This window comes from Saccopteryx leptura, chromosome 1 (genome assembly GCF_036850995.1).
Source record: "Saccopteryx leptura isolate mSacLep1 chromosome 1, mSacLep1_pri_phased_curated, whole genome shotgun sequence".
Classification (NCBI taxonomy): domain Eukaryota; kingdom Metazoa; phylum Chordata; class Mammalia; order Chiroptera; family Emballonuridae; genus Saccopteryx; species Saccopteryx leptura.
Genome location: NC_089503.1, coordinates 375,838,059 through 375,856,822, shown reverse-complemented (window position 1 = coordinate 375,856,822; position 18,764 = coordinate 375,838,059). Strand labels below are relative to the sequence as shown.

The following is an 18,764-nucleotide window of genomic DNA, read 5'->3' as shown; positions in this document are numbered from 1 at the left end:
TTTCTTGTGCATGGAGGGACCCAGCCCTCATATCAAACAAGCAACCCTATATGCAGATGACTTGTTTTCGGAGGAAATGTATCTGCCACACATATGGAGAGGCTGTGGGGGCAGCTTTCAGTGGTGATAGTGTGAGCATGGGTTTGATCATCTGGCTAGAAATGTGTTCTTTTGGTTGGGCGCAGTGTGGGCTGGAGTACACACTGGGGTTCTCCTAGAAAGGGAGGACAGAATGGATGCATGAGGCATAATTACACTAAAAATCATTAGTTTATCTGAAGCTCAAATTTAACTGGGAGTTCGATATTTTTATTGGCTAAATCTGGTAATTTATAGGAGAGGTGGCACAAAGGAGAAGGATTTGATGGCCAACTAATAAGTTCAAGTGGCAAGACTCTGGGATGGCTTGGACATGGGTGGGGGAAGGTGAGAGAGAAGGAGAAGTAGCTACAAGCTGGATGGTGCTGTTGCCAGGGCAACAGCTGGAGTCTAGCCCATGTGGCATCTTCATACACCTAAGAGAAAGATGCCCTCTTCGTGGACACAGTCCGTGGATGTACCACTTGGAGAGCAGTGTGCCAGCTAGGTTTCCACCCTATTTGTCCTTCGTGCAGTGACCTGCTTACACTACTATACATGGCAGCCTTGGCTAGTCACTGAGAGAAGGTGTGCTGAGGGGAAGTGTAGGTTTTCTGGGGGGAGCTCAGTTTTGGAAAGTTGAAATTGAGGAACCTGTGACACACACAAGTGAACCTGTCCAGCAGGTAGTTGGGCATCTGAGTCTGGGGTCTTCTATACACATGTGGAAAAGTCTCTTGTGAGAAATGTCAATCCCAAGCCTGTGCCACGTGGATGCCAGGTTGAGATGTCAATGACCTGACTGGACTATCAATCCCAAACCGAGAAATGAGCTCAAAAAGACTCCTGTACCTCTGGGGGGAAATCAAATTCTGAGAAAAAGCAAATTCTCTTTGGGAACACTTTTCTACCTTGGGGCACAGGGGACTCCCTTGGAATAACATCCAGGAAAAGGAGCTTCTGAGAAAAAAATTACAAACTATAACTGGACCCCCCACAGGAAGTCTCGGTAGATGAACCTCAAACCCATTAACATGATTAACCATGGTTGGCAACACGGTAGGAATTACCAGCATTTAGGGTGCATGAAATTCTATTTTGCAACAACCTGACACCCAGACATTAATTTCTCCCAGTACTAGCTGAGGAGTTTCTAAATGGGAGGGAGGGGCTGTGGGGTGGCAATCTGGTAGATGGGATGAAATGGTATTTGCAAAGCAGCACATTGTTTCTACTTAAAGTCCACCTTTTTATTTTTGGGCAGATGAAAATTACGAGGGTAGCTAACCCCAGCCCCTTGCCATGCCTTGCTGTCACAGGCTTTGACCATTAGTTTAGCACAGGGTTCGGAAACCTTTTTGGCCGAGAGAGCCATGAACGCCACATATTTTAAAATGTAATTCCGTGAGAGCCATACAACGACCCGTGTACATTATGCATTATCCAATAAAAATTTGGTGTTGTCCCGGAGGACAGCTGTGATTGGCTCCAGCCACCTGCAACCATAAACATGAGCGGTAGGAAATGAATGGATTGTAATACATGAGAATGTTTTATATTTTTAACGTTATTATTTTTTTAATTAAAGATTTGTCTGCAAGCCAGATGCAGCCATCAAGAGAGCCACATCTGGCTCATGAGCCATAGGTTCCTGACCCCTGGTTTAGCTCTTTCCTCAGCAGTTTCTTAATGACAAGATCCTGGATGAAAGAGAAACTAGAATTTTGATTGTTTTCTTGGCTAAGCAAAGTTAGTTCATTAGAATCTGCTCCCCCAAAAGGGATGAAGGGTGCAACCTACAACCTCCCTGCTTATATCTCTTGTAATCTATCTATCCCCTGGTAAACTGGATGGATCTCCAACCTCTTTCCCCTCAAATTGTGTTCCCTGTATATCAATAGATTTAAGGAAAAAGGTTTCCGGGGTCAAATTAGTTTGGAAATGCTGTATTTACAAGGGAGTGTATTCGTTTCCTAGGACTGACATAACAAAGTGTCACAAACTGTGTGGCTTAAAACAGGAGAAATTTATTCTCTTACAGCTTTGGAGACTGGAAGTCTGGAATTAAGGTGTCAGCAAGGTTGGTTCCTTCTTGGAATGTATTCCATACCTCTTTCTTAGCTTCTGGTGTTGCTGGAAATCCCTGGAATTCCTTTGGCGTGTAGATCCATCTTCAACCTCTCCTTTGTCACATACTGTTCCCCCTGCGTGTCTGCATTCCTTCTCCTCTCCTTGTAAGAACACCAGTCATTGGATTAGGGCTCATCCTACTCCAGTATGACCTCCTCTTAACTTGATTACATCTTATCTCCAAATAAGGTTCTATTTATAGGTACCAGGGAATAGGACTTCGAATGTATCTGTTTGGGGGACACAATTCAACCCACAACAAGGAGACACGATTTCTTCATCTTACAGCATCTTGTTGTAAGGCTTTGATTTTGGTGACTGTAAAAGGGAGCTGACAGAGCATTGTGTTTTTTTAAATGTTCAAGTAATCATGAAAAAACTTGTTTATTTTTAATGGAGTGTCCCAGTGTTCTGTAGAACATATTTGGGTGAGTGAGGAAGACATGGGGGCTCTTCCTCTCATCAAGCCTCTCTTTAGAAATGACCACTCACTTTCCTAAAGGTTCACAGTGACTGATGGTACCATTTGGTTGCCTCTTGGTTGACTATTCACTATGGCTGCCTTTAGGGAGGTCGTTGGCTTCTGATTGGTGAGGCTGGGGTGGTATGGTGGAGTAGACTGGCGAATCTAAGCCATGCTGGAGGACAGCTTCTGGTGTTAGTGGTTATGGGCTCCGGTTTTGGACATCCTAGAACTGGTATGATACTGCATTTTCTGAATCCTGAAATGGAATATGCAGTCTGCACCTTCGGAGGTGCCTTGGGGGACATTTGACAGGGCTGCTGTGTCTGGATGGTTAGGCTGTATAATGCATGTCCCTAGGGAACACAATGCACATTGTAAACGTGGTATTTCTAATTTTCTTGTAAAAAGAGTGTTCTGTTCTGAAAACAATATGTTGTGACAATTTTCAAGCAGATGTCAATAAATTCTGCTTTGAAGAAGGGGCATCTTTACTAGCTGATACAAAGATGACTTACGTTGTGGAGGTGGTCCTGCGTGAGATGGAGAAGCCATCATTATGGGCTCTTGGAATGTTAGATCTGAAATGGCTCTTGAGAGAGAATTGGATTTGTTAGGAATCTTTCTTAAAATAATAGAAACTCAACTATGACTGGCTAAAGCCAAAGAGGAACTAATCATTAGAATTCAAGAACAAGAATGCACCTAGGACTGAGGAACATACTGGACCCAGGGACTCCCACCCAGTCAGGACCTACGCCTGGCTATCTGTACTCTTTTTTCTGTCCCTCTCAATGCATTTGGGGCCTGCTTTCTTCCCTTCTTAGTCTAAACAGTACAAAACATCGTGGCAGACAACTCCTGGGCATCACCTATCAGAGATTCATAGGGCAGCAGAGAGACTGGCCTCTTCCAGGTTCCTGTCAAAATTCATAGGGAGGAGACCTAACTGGCTCATCTTTGATCAAATCAATCACATGGCCAGAGCACCGTGTGTGTGTGTGTGTGTGTGTGTGTGTGTGAGAGAGAGAGAGAGAGAGAGAGAGAGAGAGAGAGAGAGAGAGAGAGAGAGAGAAAGACTGTAACCATAGTAGCTGAGTGGCTATTGGGGTGCAGGGGCAGAAGGTAAAGGTCACATATCGACATATCGTATAGAGGGTTTCTAAGACGACCTAGGGTTGCCCTTCTTGCAATAACTTTTATTTAACAATAATTAGGTATAAGACACTATGCTAGGTTTATGATATTTAATCCTTAGGCAACCTTATGAGGTTGGTACTATCATCTCTACAGGTTAGGAAATGTAGAAATAAGCTGTAGTCTTTTCTTGAGTATTCTGTGCACAAATTCCTATTAGTTAAATGCTTGATAAAGTGCTAAATTAATAACTAACAAATCTCTTTTCAAACCAACTGGGCTGAAACTCCACGCGCGTGACGGTGCCTCTCTTAGCCACCGGGTGACGTCACAACCAATCCCACCTCTGCGTTCTTGCTAAGAGCCACGGCGTATATCTCGCGACGGCCGTGTTCTCTAACCTGTTGTGGACATGCGCGCACCCTACTGCGCTTTAGCCAGGGTGCTTCAAGGGTTTCCTACCAGTCTTAGACTACAGCTTTAACAGCGAGGCACTTACTTTCTTTTCAGCTACCGAGTTCTCGCGATACTTGCTACCCCGCTCTCCCCGCCCACCTCCTTGCGACTGCGCAGATCTTTACATAGCAGAAGGTCGCGCCTGGGGGGAAGTGGCGGTTTTGAGTCCTGTGGCCGCAGGGCCGTTCCTACTTCTCTGAAGCTCCTCTCGGCCGCTTGCCGAGACACTCCGCCACCAAGATGCCTCGAATTATGATTAAGGGGGGCGTGTGGAGGAATACCGAGGTAAGTCTCCCTTTCCCGCCGTCAGCTGCCCTTCGCCCCCTTAGCAGTTTGTGCGCACGCGCGCGGAGGTCGGGAGGCGAGGTGGATGCCCTGCGGGGTCTGCGTGGGGGACCGCGCGGGGCAGCGCCGGGCAGACCCTCTGCGCTTTTACCTCGTGCCCAAGAGCCTGCGTTATTTGAGCACCTCTGGGATAGGGACCGTGATTTAACCGCCTGCCTGCCTGCCGGGCACTTGTTAGGCCCCCAGTGAACCTTGGTTGAATAGAGGTTGCGCCCCCTCCCCCGCCCTGGAGGAACTCAGAGTGTGGAGGGGAAATAGAACATCAGCGGGAGTTGGTCTTCTGGGGGCACCCCTTCCCCTTAGCCCGGGCACCGTGCATTTTTTTGATACTCAAAAATAAAGAAGTGCTGTGGCCACAACTTTGTTTCTTTATTGACTTCCGTGCAGAGGGGAAGCAGTTTGGTGGCCAGGTTTGAATAGCCCGTTTATGCCCTCATGTCTGTGGTTATCTATTATCAAGGCGTAACCTGTCTGTCCAGCCGACAGATCCCAAGGCCTGTCTCTTCCTGTCACTCCTCAGCCTGGATAGAATCCAGGTGGAATAAACTGATTACAGTCGTCTTTTTGCTTCCAGAAATGTAGTGGATAATGCCCATGGCGAGCCAGTGGACGCGGGGGTGGGGGTGAGGGAGTAAAATAGAAATATTAGTGCAGTCTGTGTACAGAGTTCACTGAATTTGTCGATTTCTGGAGCAGATCATATGTTTTCGTAATCTGTGTCTTTATATATCTTGTATTTTCTTGAAATAGCCTCCTACTGTTTGGTATCTTTCCTGCCATCGTTCAAAACCCAATTCACAACTCTTTTTGGAATTTTTGCCCATTTTCTTGTAAAAAATGAGTTCCCCCCGGTGTTCCCATTGCTCCTCCTTCATCCATTTGTTATATAGCTTGCTTTGTCCTCTTGCGTGCATCACATCATTTTGTGTGATGCTGGTTAAGTTTCTTAACCTCTCAGAACCTCAGTTTCCTTATTTTTCTAATATTAGGGAATGATAATAATACTTCCCCACCTCCCAGGATTAAATGAGTCAATATATTTAGGACAGAATCTGGCACATAGTATTGTTTCAGTAAGTACTAGTTGCTAGTTCTTTCCTTTAGCAGACAGCACCCCAAGAGGACCAGATCTTGATGTCCCTAGAACCAAGGACAGTAACCGACATGAAGTAGGTCGCTTAGCAAAATGTTTGCGGAATAAATCCTGTAGGACAGATAACTGTGATACAGGGGCAGGCAAAAGTTATACAGTTGTATGTGAAACACAGAATTTATTCTTGAATTGTTATTAGTTTTTGTATTGCAACTGTAAACCTACTTTTGCCCACCCCTGTATAAACTTAGTTGAAGATGTATGTAAGTGTAGCAGCACTGTAGCAGAGTTACAAATAAAGTTGGTGACAGTCTTGCCTCACAGTTTGCACAGAGGGAATCAGGCAGTTTAAATTGGAGGAGAGATGGCTTCTGGAGGAGAGACAGGTGTACAAAATCAAGTAATAGCAGGATTCCTCTGCAGTGGCCAAAGCTCCGCAGTCTTTTAATCTCGGATGATGGGAAGGTGGAGTGGGTTAGAGCAGCTCATGTATGAGGCATAGCTTGAGTGGAGAAAGTCTTAAAAGTAAAATGCCCAAGTGCATTCCTCTGTGGCCTGGTGTCCATGCATATCTTGCTGGGATACCCCAGGATGGGTAAATTCTATATCAGAATGGGTGCCTTAGTGAAATAGCATCTAGGGACTGGGGGAGACTGGAAGGAGGTGGGAGAGAATTACTTAATTCTCAGGTTAGATCAAGATGTGGATTCTAGGCTCAGAGTGGAGTTTATGGGACTGGAGAGAAAATACTGTTTTATAAACTGGAGACAGGAACCCTGGATTTGATAATGGAATCACTAGAGTCTTGACTTGCTTCTTGAGGGCTGGATGTGTCCTATTGGATTCTTTTTCCCTAAGTACAGAAGACCTGGTGTAAGGTAGGTGTTCAGGAAATGTCTTTTGAATGAATGATTAAGTGAATGAGCTTTTAAGGAGAATGACAGCGACACACTGGAGAATATTTTTTGTTAGTCTCTATCAAATAAGATTTCTTATATTGGGCTGTATCCATCCCAATTTATTGGGGAGTGTGTATGTGCAGGGGTTGTGTGTAAGGGAGTGTAGGATGTCCTTCTAAGAGAGGTCTTAATTTGTTGCTTTTTGCTGATTTCAGCTTTCTGTTTATTATGATAGTAAAAAAGATTTTTTCACTTTTTTTTAAATCAAGGATAGCGATTTTCAATCTTTTCCATCTCATGGCACACAGAAGCTAATTACTAAAATTCTGTGGCACACCAAAAATATATTATTTTTTTATGTTTTTTTATAATTTTGATTCAGTTACACAGGATGGCTATTGTGTTAGCTGATATCATATATTTATTTGACAATCAAAGGGAAAAGAGGTCAGTACCTGTGACTAAATAGTTAGGTATTGCATGTTTTAAAAATTCTTGTGGCACACCAATTAAAAATTGCTGATCTAGGAGGTGTGTGTGTGTCTCTTTTTATCTCCAGCAACACCTCAGAATTTATTTAAATTTTGTCATATCTCACTTTGAGTTTTGTGATTGAATATACTGTTTTTCTTTGACAATTTTTTAGGATGAAATTCTGAAAGCAGCGGTAATGAAATATGGGAAAAACCAGTGGTCTAGGATTGCCTCACTGCTGCATAGAAAATCAGCAAAGCAGTGCAAAGCCAGATGGTATGTACCAGTTAATGAATGGAAAACAGAAAACAACCTTAATTATGATGATGAAATGTCAGCTTTTTGAACCTTACCAACAAAAACAGGTGATGTGATATAACAGAAAGGATGCAGTGGGAAATGGGAATTTAGATATAAGACTTAGCTGTCTCTTGCTTCCTATGTGATCGTAGGCAAGTCATTTTCCTATCCTCTCCGTCCTGCACATGTTTTTTCCCATCTGGGGATGGTAATACTTGGCCCTAACTGATGGAGATACGAGGCTCAAGTGAGTTAATGTGTTTGAGAATGCTTTATGAAGTGTAAAATGAATCTGCTTGTAGGTACAGATGGACTTCAGCTTATAAACGGATTCTGCTCCAAAAGTTTAAAAGTTGGTTAGAATTCTCTTTCTCAAAGAAATGAATGATAAGTAATGGTTAATTTTCTAGGCTAGCTCACAGTAGTAGTTTCCTCATAATACAGTTGAAATATTATACACACTGCTCACAAAAATTAGGGAATATTTTATAGCTTCATATTCATTTTGAAATATCCCCTAATTTTTGTGAGCCGTATATTTGCTACCCCAAAATATAACATAAACCATCTCTACACCTGGGATATCCCCTTTTAAGTCCTAAGCGGTAGACACATTAAACTTCTTATTTCATGTGTTCTTGGCATGAGTGGTCTGGCCCCAGCTCTCACCCATGTGGTTCTAGGATCGTATTTTGAATTGTACAAAAGTGACCTAATTTCCTAGGCAGCTGAGTAGGGGAAGAGATCATAATGTAGAGGTTGGACCCCAAAGAGGAAGAAAGTCCTCAAACTGAAGATGTTCTGATTTCTGCTTCTCTTGGCAGAGCTAGGCCCCTGCCCTAATGTTTGGTAAGGCTTATACCTTGTTTGTCAGCCTCTCCTCCAGCTAGGTAAACTGAATGGGAAAGGTGGGTTGGGATTAGGAAAGGCAGATAATGACAGTAGTTTCACTTAAATTGAAAAACTTCAAAGAAAAGCAGTGACTATTCTGTTGTAAAAAAACATCTTTTGTAATTGAAGGATGAGCGTTAACCTTCCATTTTTCAGGCACTGGAAGTCAGTGTACCTAATGTGAAAATAGGACATTTGTGCCAGGTGACTGATTAATGTACAAAAGTACATTATTAAAAGTATCTTTTTAATAGGTATGAGTGGCTGGATCCAAGCATTAAGAAAACAGAATGGTCCAGAGAAGAAGAGGAAAAACTCTTGCACTTGGCCAAGTTGATGCCAACTCAGTGGAGGACCATTGCTCCAATCATTGGAAGAACGGCTGCCCAGTGCTTGGAGCACTATGAATTTCTTCTGTGAGTGAGTCTACAAAAGCAGTATTAAAACGCGTGTATATCATCTGAATGAATCTGGATAAAGTTCTAGCATTTGTTGTCTTTTTTTTTTTTAATTTATTCATTTTAGAGAGGAGAGGGAGAGACAGAGAGAGAGAGAGAGAGAGAGAGGAAGGGGGGGAGGAGCTGGAAGCATCAACTCCCATATGTGCCTTGACCAGGCAAGCCCAGGGTTTCAAACCGGCGACCTCAGCATTTCCAGGTCGACGCTTTATCCACTGCGCCACCACAGGTCAGGCGCATTTGTTGTCTTTAAACATTTAGTTACAGATTGGAGTAAAGCTAAAGGAGCTAAAGCTACTGGATGGTATACTCCAAACCTCATGTGGCTGATCAAAATTATTTTTGTTAAACCATACATGTTCATTATGGAAAACCTGGGGAAAAAATAATAAAACATAAAAATCACCCATAATCGCACTACTGAGAGTTAACTATTGGAACCTTTTGTTTCTTCGCTAATAATCTTTTTTTTTTTTTTGGTGTGGCTGTACTGCTTGTGTGATTAAGGGACTGCTTGGATCCTGTTTTACAGTGAATGGAAACACTCACTGAAATTAGAGGGAGTATTAATACTCTCTTTCAGGTGAAGCAATAGTAGAAATGTTTTATTTTGTTTATGCCCATCCTTTGGTATATATATTTTTTATTGTTCTTGAATTTATTGGTTTGACATTGGTTAATAAAATTATGTTTCAGGGACACAATTGTACATCATTTGTGTATTGTACTGTGTGTTCCCCACCCCAGGTCAAGTCTCCTTCCATCACATTAATTTCTCCTGCTCCTGCTCCTACCTCCCCCACCCCCCTTTCCCTCCTGTAATCACCACACTGTGTGAAGTTTTTATTTTTACTTAATCCCTTCACTTTTTTTACCCAGTTCCCCTACCCCTGCCCCTCTAACAGCCATCAGTTTTCTGTATCTATGAGTCTGTATTTTATTTTGTTCATTAGATTCCCTATATAAATGAAATCATTTGGTACTTGTTTTTCTCTGCTGGCTTATTTCTGTTAGCATAGTACTCTCCAGGTCCATCCGTGCTGTTCCACTGGGTTTCTGAAAGAAAAGCGTGCCAGCACTAGGCAACCTGGTGCTTCTGAGACTAAATGGGGTGAGAGTATGACTGATTCATCTGAACCCTTTGTAGGGATAAAGCAGCCCAAAGAGACAATGAAGAGGAAACAACAGATGATCCGCGAAAACTTAAACCTGGAGAGATAGATCCAAATCCAGAAACAAAACCAGCACGGCCTGACCCAATTGATATGGACGAGGGTAAATACATGTTCGTGAGAAATTTCTTTGGTAACCCATATTCTCCTCAGGCTTGTTGAAAAACCTAATTCCTTTCTGAATTTCTCTGACTTTTTAGTATCCAAGGTCTCCTGTTATTCCAAATCTCATTCTAAGTATATCGAGTCTTTTATTATAGAGTAGTTGCCCTTTTTGAACAGTGTCCCTTTATCTTCTGATTTTTTAACCCATTTTCTAAGTTAAGCAGTGTACTACTACTGGACAGATTTCGTGGAGGCTCGGGCTAAGCTCTTGAGATCTTGTATTCTTATTCTCATTCTGTGAAGAAAGCCAAGAAGTCAAGATACTGGGCTCCAGTCCTGTTAATTACTTCTTTGAATTAGGCTGGTAATTTAATCTGTGAAAAAGCAGCACCCCAAGATTGTGATGGCGATTTAGGGTGACTCCATGAAACATTGAATCAAGAATCAGGAACTAGATTTTAGATGCATGTCTGCTAATTAGTAGCTATTTGACATTAGGCAATTTATATAATCTCTTTGAGCTTTGATTCCATTTCCTGCCAAATGGAGAATAATATCTTTCTTACCTTCTAAGTTTATTGTAAAGCATTCATTAAATATTTGTTTGAGTTTCTAAAATTTAAAAGTTTGACTGTAGTGGTTCCCAAAGGCAGACATTGGCTGGTCTGGCTGCATCGTTGTTACATGGCGAACTTTTAAAAATACAAGTACCAGCACTTCTCCTGGAGTTAACTGAGGGGGATAATAATTTATCCCCCTCAGTTTATTATCCTCAATAATTTTGGGGATGGAGGGGCAATCCTGGAATCTGAGGTGTTTTTTTAAAAAATTTTTATTTATTGATTTGAGAGAGACACAAACATTGATTTGATTTGTTTTTCCACTTATTTATACATTCATTGGTTGGTTAAAAAAAATTTTTTTTTTAAAGCGAGACAGTAAGATAGATGAGAAGCATCAACTCGTAGTGGTGGCACTTTAGTTGTTCATTGATTGCTTCTCATGTGTGCCTTGATGGGGGGGGGGCCTCTAGCCGATCCAGAGACCCCTTGCTCAAGCCAGCAACCTTGGGCTTCAAGCCAGAGACCATGGGGTCATTTTGATGATCCCACACCCAACCTGGTGAGCCTGCACTCAAGCCAGATGAGCTTGCATGCTCAAGCCAGCAAACTTGATGTTTTGAACCTGGGACCTCAGCATCCAGGTTGTCATTCTGTCCACTGCAGCATTGGTTGATTCTTGTATGTACGCTGGTCAGCCTCATTGGTTGATTCTTGTATGTACGCTGGTCAGCCTCATTGGTTGATTCTTGTATGTACGCTGGTCAGGCTCATTGGTTGATTCTTGTATGTATGCTGGTCAGCCTCATTGGTTGATTCTTGTATGTACGCTGGTCAGCCTCATTGGTTGATTCTTGTATGTATGCTGGTCAGGCTCATTGGTTGATTCTTATGTGTATCCGGTTTAGCCTCATTGGTTGATTCTTGTGTGTACCCTTTTCAGGCTCATCGGTTGATTATTGTGTGTACCCTGGTCAGGCTCTTTGGTTGATTCTTGTATGTACCCTGACCAGGGATCGAACCCACAACCTTGTTGTATCGGGACGATGCTCTAACTAACTGAGTTACCCTGCCAAGGCTAGAATCTGAGTTTTTCAAAAGTTCCTTTGTGACTCCATTGGATAGCCTTGTATAGGAATTGGTCTGAGGCATCAGTAATGACATTTATTATTATATTCTCTGGAGCTATGGGAAGTGTATTGGAGGACAAAATAGTTCTGAGGAAAGGAAGGTATATCTAATGAGGATGATCAGTTCACTTATAATTAAATAGTTTTGCAATATTTCATAATTTGTGCTTTGCCATTAGTAGATGATGGTGGAGGATATGAAACTTATAGTCACGTTTTAATGGATACTTGCTAGATGTCTTCCTGTTTTGTTATACTTAGCTCTTCTCAACATATCTGTTAAATAGGAATTGTTCTGATTTTATAGAAGATGGTTTTTCTCATCTTAAGCACTAGGGTATGTCACTTACATACTTTCCTTCTGTTGGAGAAGAACTTAGTTTTTTGTTTATTTTTGCAGATGAACTTGAGATGCTTTCTGAAGCTAGAGCCCGCCTGGCGAATACTCAGGGAAAGAAGGCCAAGAGGAAAGCAAGAGAGAAACAGTTGGAAGAAGCAAGGTATGGTTGTTTCCATCCATAGTTGAGCAATTAGTCTGTGCATCCTTAGCCCAACAAAACTGCATGATTATCCAACCCTTTTGGGTAATAACTAGAATTCCAGTTTTGGTAATGTTCTTTATTACTTTGGAAATGCCTAACGCCCGCCCCCCCATCATTTCAGAATATAGAAAAAAATGCATATTAAAAAATTTGAGGGGGAGATACAGGCAGAAGTAATGCCCTGCTAGTGTGTTCAGTGTGTTGAATCTTCCTGTTAGCATGGCAGTGCTTCATTGGTTGGGCCTGCTCGGAGTCAGGTGGCTGGGACACACAGGGCTGTGTGACTTGTGCATGACTGCCAGTTACTCGCCTTGGTTAGCTTTGTGCAGGCACTGGCTTAAAACAGGAAACTTGACTGAACCTAGAGGGAATTAATGAACTTTCAACCAAATTTAAGTGTTCACAGAAATTATTTAAAAAGTGAGTGCTTTAAGTATTGCTCTCTGTTCAAAGTTTTCTCCACTTTCCCCTCCCTTTTTCCTTTTGGATAAAGCCATGACTGACGCCATTCCTAATGGCCCAGGAACGGATAGAGGGAAAACCTGAACTGTATAAGAACTTTTTAGCTTTAGGAGTGCAGGCATTGTAATAACCTCCCTAGCCTGCACAGCTACTTTTTGTGGTCCCCAACGTGCTTCCTGACTTGATGACAACCATTGTGTTGATGGTTGCCCCGGTAACAGCTTTGAAGTGCCAGATCCTGGGCTGGAGGATTCTTCCATGCCTGAGGATGCTGTTGGCACAGATGGCCAGTCACTATTCCAGAATAATTACTAATGATGGAGTGTGACTGGCTGGGACAGGAAACTCAAACAAAAGGAGGTGCTAAAGTTTCTGCCCAGTCTCAGCCACCTCTGTTCTGTATACTTGTTAGGGTTAAGTAATGTAAGGTTGAAAATACCGTTTTTCCATTTTTGTCCATGGTTGGTAGGGAACCGGATTTTTTTTTTGAGCCTTTTAACTATATGGATTGGGCTCAGGATTTGCCAATCTCATGTGAAAAATCTCCAAGTATGGCTGACATTGCTTGCCTTAAATAAATTTTTTCAGGTTTAAATTTACCTATACCTTACAGATTTTCTTGGCAGGGCTACACACCTTTGTAATGTATGTTGTATGTAAATCTTGTAATAGATTAGATCAGCAGTTTTCAACTTTTTTCATCTCAGGGCACACATAAACTAATTACTGATATTCTGTGGCACACCACAGATCTGATCTGACTGAAGAAAGGTATAATTTTGATTCATTCACTCTGGACAGCTGTTGTGTTGGCTCTTGTCTTTTTTTTTTCTCTTTTAGCCAGAGAGAGAGACAGAGACAGACAGGAAGGGAGACATGAGAAGCATCAACTCGTAGTTAACTTTTTTTTTTTACAGAGACGGAGAGAGAGTCAGAGAGAGGGATAGATAGGGACAGACAGACAGGAATGGAGAGAGATGAGAAGCATCAATCATCAGTTTTTTGTTGCAACATCTTAGTTGTACATTGATTGCTTTCTCATATGTGCCTTGACCATGGGCCTTCAGCAGACCGAGTAACCCCTTGCTCGAGCCGGCGACCTTGGTTCCTTGGTTGAGCTTTGCTCAAACCAGATGAGCCTGTGCTCAAGCTGGCGACCTCGGGGTCTCGAACCTGGGTCTTTCTGCATCCCAGTCCTACGCTCTGTCCACTGCACCACCGCCTGGTCAGGCAGTAGTTAACATTTTTTTAGTTGTTCATTGATTGCTTCTCATATGTGCCTTGTAGGGGGCAGGGAGCTCAAGCTGAGTCAGTGACCCCTTGCTCAAGCCAGTGACCTTGGGCTTCAAGCCATTGAATTTTGGGCTGTAGCCAGCGACCATGGGATCATGCCGGTAACCTAGTAGTTTCTAACCTGGGGCTTTATCCCAGGTTGACACTCTGTCCAGTGTGCTACCACCAGTCAGGCTGTTGTCATTTTGTAATTTAACAATCTAAGGGAAAAGAAGTTCATGCCCCCGACTAAACAGGTATTCCATGTTTTAAAATTTTTTGTGACACACTGGTTGAAAATTGCTGGACTTGATTGGTCTGTATGCAAAATGCAGTGCAAGGCTATTTAAAAGCTAAATTACAAATCTGTCTTATAACTTAAAAGCTTTTTATTGATTACAAAAATAATACATTTTTTTATACTTCATATGAAGCGATAAAATATCCCTTAATTTTTGTGAGTTGTACATTTAATATTTTCTTTTTTCTTTTTGTGGCATAGCTGGTACAATGCTATATATTTTGGTTATGGTAATTTAATATTATATTGCAAAGGTTTTCTAATGTCACTTAAAGTTTTTTTTTTGACAGAGAGAGAGACAGACAGAAATGGAGGGATAGACAGGGACAAACAGATAGGAAGGGAGGGAGATGAGAAGCATCAATTCTTTATTGAGGCATCTTAGTTCATTGATTGCTTTTTCATATGTGCCTTGACCGGGGCGGCGGGGGGAGGGGGGGCTACAGCAGACCGAGTGACCCCTTGCTCAAGCCAGTGACCTTGGGCTCAAGCCAGTGACCTTGGGCTTCAAGCCAGTGACCTTGGGCTCAAGCCAGCGACTATGAGGTCATGCCTGTGATCCCATGCTCAAGCTAGCAACCCCATGCTCAAGCCGGATGAGCCCATGTTCAAGCTGTGACCTTGGGGTTTCAAACCTGGGTCCTCTATGTCCCAGTCCAATGCCCTATCCACTAAACCACCGCCTGGTCAGGCAGTCTTTTTTATTTTTTTAATGTATTAAAAAATTTTATTTATTGATTTAGAGAGGAAGACGGGGGCAGGGAGAGACAGAAACATCGAGCTGTTCCTGTATGTGCCCTGACCGGGGATCAAACTGGCAACCTCTGCACTTCAGATGATGCTCTAACCAGCCAAGCTATTTGGCCAGGGCCATTGAAGTCTTTATTTATTTTATTTTATTTTATTTTATTTATTTATTTATTTTTTATTTTTCTGAAGCTGGAAACGGGGAGAGACAGACAGACTCCCACATGCGCCCGACCGGGATCCACCCAGCACGCCCACCAGGGGGCGATGCTCTGCCCCTCTGGGGCGTCGCTCTGCCGCAACCAGAGCCACTCTAGCACCTGGGGCAGAGGCCAAGGAGCCATCCCCAGCGCCCGGGCCATCCTTGCTCCATGGAGCCTTGGCTGCGGGAGGGGAAGAGAGAGACAGAGAGGAAGGAGGGGGATGTGGAGAAGCAAATGGGTGCTTCTCCTATGTGCCCTGGCCGGGAATCGAACCCGGGTCCCCCGCACGCCAGGCCGACGCTCTACTGCTGAGCCAACCGGCTAGGGCTGAAGTCTTTATTTAAAGAAAGAAGTTACTTTGACTTTTGAAATGTGTTCTTCCAAACCTTTCTCAATATAGATGTACACACATAATAATATTTATATATGATTAAGTCATACTGTATATACTGTTTTGAAGAGAAGTCAGCCTTTAATTTTATTGGGGTTCCCTTGTAAGTTATTTCTTGAAATATTTTTACTTTGCTCCCTTTTTTCTCTCTTCTATTTTTGTGCATATACGGGTGCACTTAATGGTGCTCCCTATATCTGTGAGGTCTGTTCATATTTCTTCATTCCTTTATCTCTGTTCTTCAGTTTGCATAATCTTTATTCATCTGTCTCCGTCTCCAAGTTTGCTAAATCTTTTGTCAGTTTGAATCCACTGTTGAGCCCCTCTCCTGAAGGTTTCATTTCATTTCAGCTTTATACTTTTCAACTCCGGAATTTCCATTTGGTTCTTTTTAATCATGTCTATCTTTTTACTGATATGTAGTTGATGCAATGTTGTCATCATACCTTTCTTTACTTCTTTAATCATTGTTTCCTTTTGTCTTTGAACATGTTTTTAATGGCTCCTTTGAAGTCTGTCTGTTAAATAGGACATCTGGTAGCTCTCAGGCAGTTTCTGTTGCCTGCTTTTTTCCTGATGTATGGATTATGTTTTTCTGTTTCTTTGCATGCCTCATAATTATTTGTTGAGAGCACTAGAACTCAGATGATATATTATAGTAATTCTGAGTACTGGTGTTCACCTCCACACCTCCTTGGTATTGTTATTTGCTTGTTTACTTGTTTAATGAGGCTGGATTATTTAGTGAAGTCTGTTTTCCCTTTCTCTCATCTCAGAAATGAGAAGTCTCTGATATTATCCTTCATGGGGGCACAGTCTGGGGTATGCTTATAGTCACCCTTGGATGACATGACATGGCTTTTTAAAAAAATTTTTATTTCTCAAGTATGCCCTTTTTTTTTGAGAGAGAGACAGAGAGAAAAGCATCAACTTGTTCCACTTAGTTGTGCATTGATTGCTTCTTATACTTGCCTTGACTGGGGATCAGACCGGCATCCTTGGGCTCAAGCCAAGACAGTGTCCCCTTGCTTAACCTGACGACCTCAGGATCATGTTGATGACCCTGTGCTCAAGCCTGCGACCTGGGGTTTTGAACCGATGACCTCAGTGTTCTGGGCCAGTGCTCTGTCCACTGCGCTACCACGTGAGATGATGTGGTTTTGTCAGGACTTTATTTGACATCTTTTTTCCTGGCTACACCTAACTCTATTACTGGTTAGCTGATTGTTTTATTTTCAACAGTGTTTTGAGGCATAATTTACTCTAGAGACTGGTCCAGTCAAATTGGGGCTTCATTGAAGGGATAGTTTCTGAGGTCTGGGTTTGATAATTGTTCTGACCCCCCAGGGGCCTCTCCCACCTGTCTCTATGTTTCTTTCTCGCAAACAAGTGGGCCGGCAGCTTAGCTTATATATCTCCAGTGACAGTTTTTCCCATTTGCTTCACCACAACTTCCACTGGTTTTGAGAGTACCTTTAGGCTCATGCTCTGTTGCAGATGAAGTTAGTTTCCTTGGGGAGAGATTGGAGTCTGGTTTTGCTGCTGCACTCAGATGGGCTTGTCTCTGAGTGACACCCTGACTTTAGCAGCCGAGTGCTTGGGGAGGGGGTGTAGTGGCTCCTGTTTTCCTCGGCCTGCCTCTCCCAGCATGGAACCCTCATCCCACAACCTGGGGCAAAGGCTTTGGGCCTTTAGTATTCTCAGCAGTGATGTGCTCAAGACGGCCTTTGGCCAGAAGGAGGAAGCCAGTACATGGACGCTCTGGACCGAACTACCCTCGGCGGTGCGCATCTGGAGGAAGGATGAGACGTGCTCCTCCTGGAATAAGAGCCCTCCTGCTGGGGCCGGAGCAGAGGCCCAGGACGCCTGTGTGTCTGGCTTAGCAGTGTGGAGTGGGGTTTCCATCTCCTTGAGCTGCATGAAGTGGGTCTAGATTCAGATATCATAGATTCTCACTTTTCTTGCCAAGTTTTGGTAGGGTTTCTTTTTCTTTTTTAAAAAAATTTTTCCATTGATTTGAGAGAGAGAGAGGAAAGGGTGGGGGGGGGCAGAGAGAGAGAAGCATCAGCTCGTGCTCCACTTAGTTGTGCACTCATTGATTGCTTCTCACATGTGCCCTGACTGGGGATTGAACCCTTGACCTTGGTGCCCCAGGATGATGCTCTATCCACTGAGCCACCTAGCCAGGGCCTTAGTAGGTTTTCTTGAATAAATGCTTCTTCATTTGCTGTATTCCCTTAGAATCCTTTTCAGAGACTTAAAATTATTTAAAAAATAATATTTGTCAGTTTTGCTAGGGTCTACAGAGCCTTCTCAAGCTGGAAGTTGCTTCTATAATTGATTTTTGTGGATTGATTTTCTTCCCCCCTTTAATATTATGAATAACTTTCTCTTCATTAAATCATTAAAATTATGGCATCATAGGAAAGTACAAATAAAAAAATTCCCACTTCCAGTGATGATTACTGTTAATATTTTGGTGGATCCCTTCACATTTCCTCATGCGTATGTCATTCATACACATGTATGTAATTCTTGTTGCTCTGTACACATTTATTTTGTAATCATTTTTGCATAGCAGTGTGCCTTGGGCATCTTTCTATGTTGGAATAGATTTATAGGCTTTTTAAAGATTATATGTATAGCTGTATAATATCCTATCTTATTGCTATGTATAAATTCATTTAACTAATTTCTTACTGTTGGGTAGATTATCTGGTTATTCAGTATTATAAACAATGCTTGAGGGCCAAGTCCTTGTTCATGTTCTTATTTATTTCCTTAGGCTAAAGACTGAGGAGTGAAGTTACCAGGTTAAAAGAAAATATGAAAAACTTCAATGTTTTAATGTATATTTTCAAATTCCTTTTGGGGAAAGCTACATCAGTTTATTTTCTCAACTGCCAGTGTGGGAGAGGGTCCACTTTTTAGCACCCTTGCCTTTGAAACAGGACAAAAAGCTAATTGCTAGTAATTAAATATGCAGAAATGGTACGTGATTTAATTTGTGATTTTTAAATTATTCAAGTTGAATTTTTTTCTTAGTGAACTGCTTTTTTTAAAAAAAACTTGCATAGATTTTTTATGTCAAATTATTTCTATTCCTATTATTATTGCAATATTATTATTTTATTTTAATTTAATTTAAGTGACAG

The 18,764-nt window shown here is 42.3% G+C and overlaps 1 protein-coding gene and 1 long non-coding RNA gene across 2 annotated transcripts in view; one reads left to right on the top strand and one right to left on the bottom strand.

Moving 5' to 3' along the window:
- Positions 1 to 2,094: 2,094 nt before the first annotated feature.
- On the bottom strand, positions 2,095 to 4,356 carry LOC136387549 (uncharacterized). Its single transcript, XR_010748131.1, has 3 exons — positions 4,308 to 4,356; positions 3,190 to 3,263; positions 2,095 to 2,309 (listed from the first exon to the last, which is right to left on the bottom strand). It is a non-coding gene; the product is annotated as an uncharacterized lncRNA (long non-coding RNA).
- Positions 4,357 to 4,374: 18 nt separating this feature from the next.
- CDC5L (cell division cycle 5 like) overlaps positions 4,375 to 18,764 on the top strand; it is a 55,118-nt gene continuing 40,728 nt past the window's right edge. The window contains exons 1-5 of the mRNA XM_066359302.1: positions 4,375 to 4,549; positions 7,248 to 7,351; positions 8,521 to 8,682; positions 9,872 to 9,999; positions 12,092 to 12,191. Of these exons, the coding sequence (XP_066215399.1) occupies positions 4,505 to 4,549; positions 7,248 to 7,351; positions 8,521 to 8,682; positions 9,872 to 9,999; positions 12,092 to 12,191 (539 nt within the window). The 5' untranslated portion in view covers positions 4,375 to 4,504. The remainder of the gene's footprint in view (positions 4,550 to 7,247; positions 7,352 to 8,520; positions 8,683 to 9,871; positions 10,000 to 12,091; positions 12,192 to 18,764) is intronic.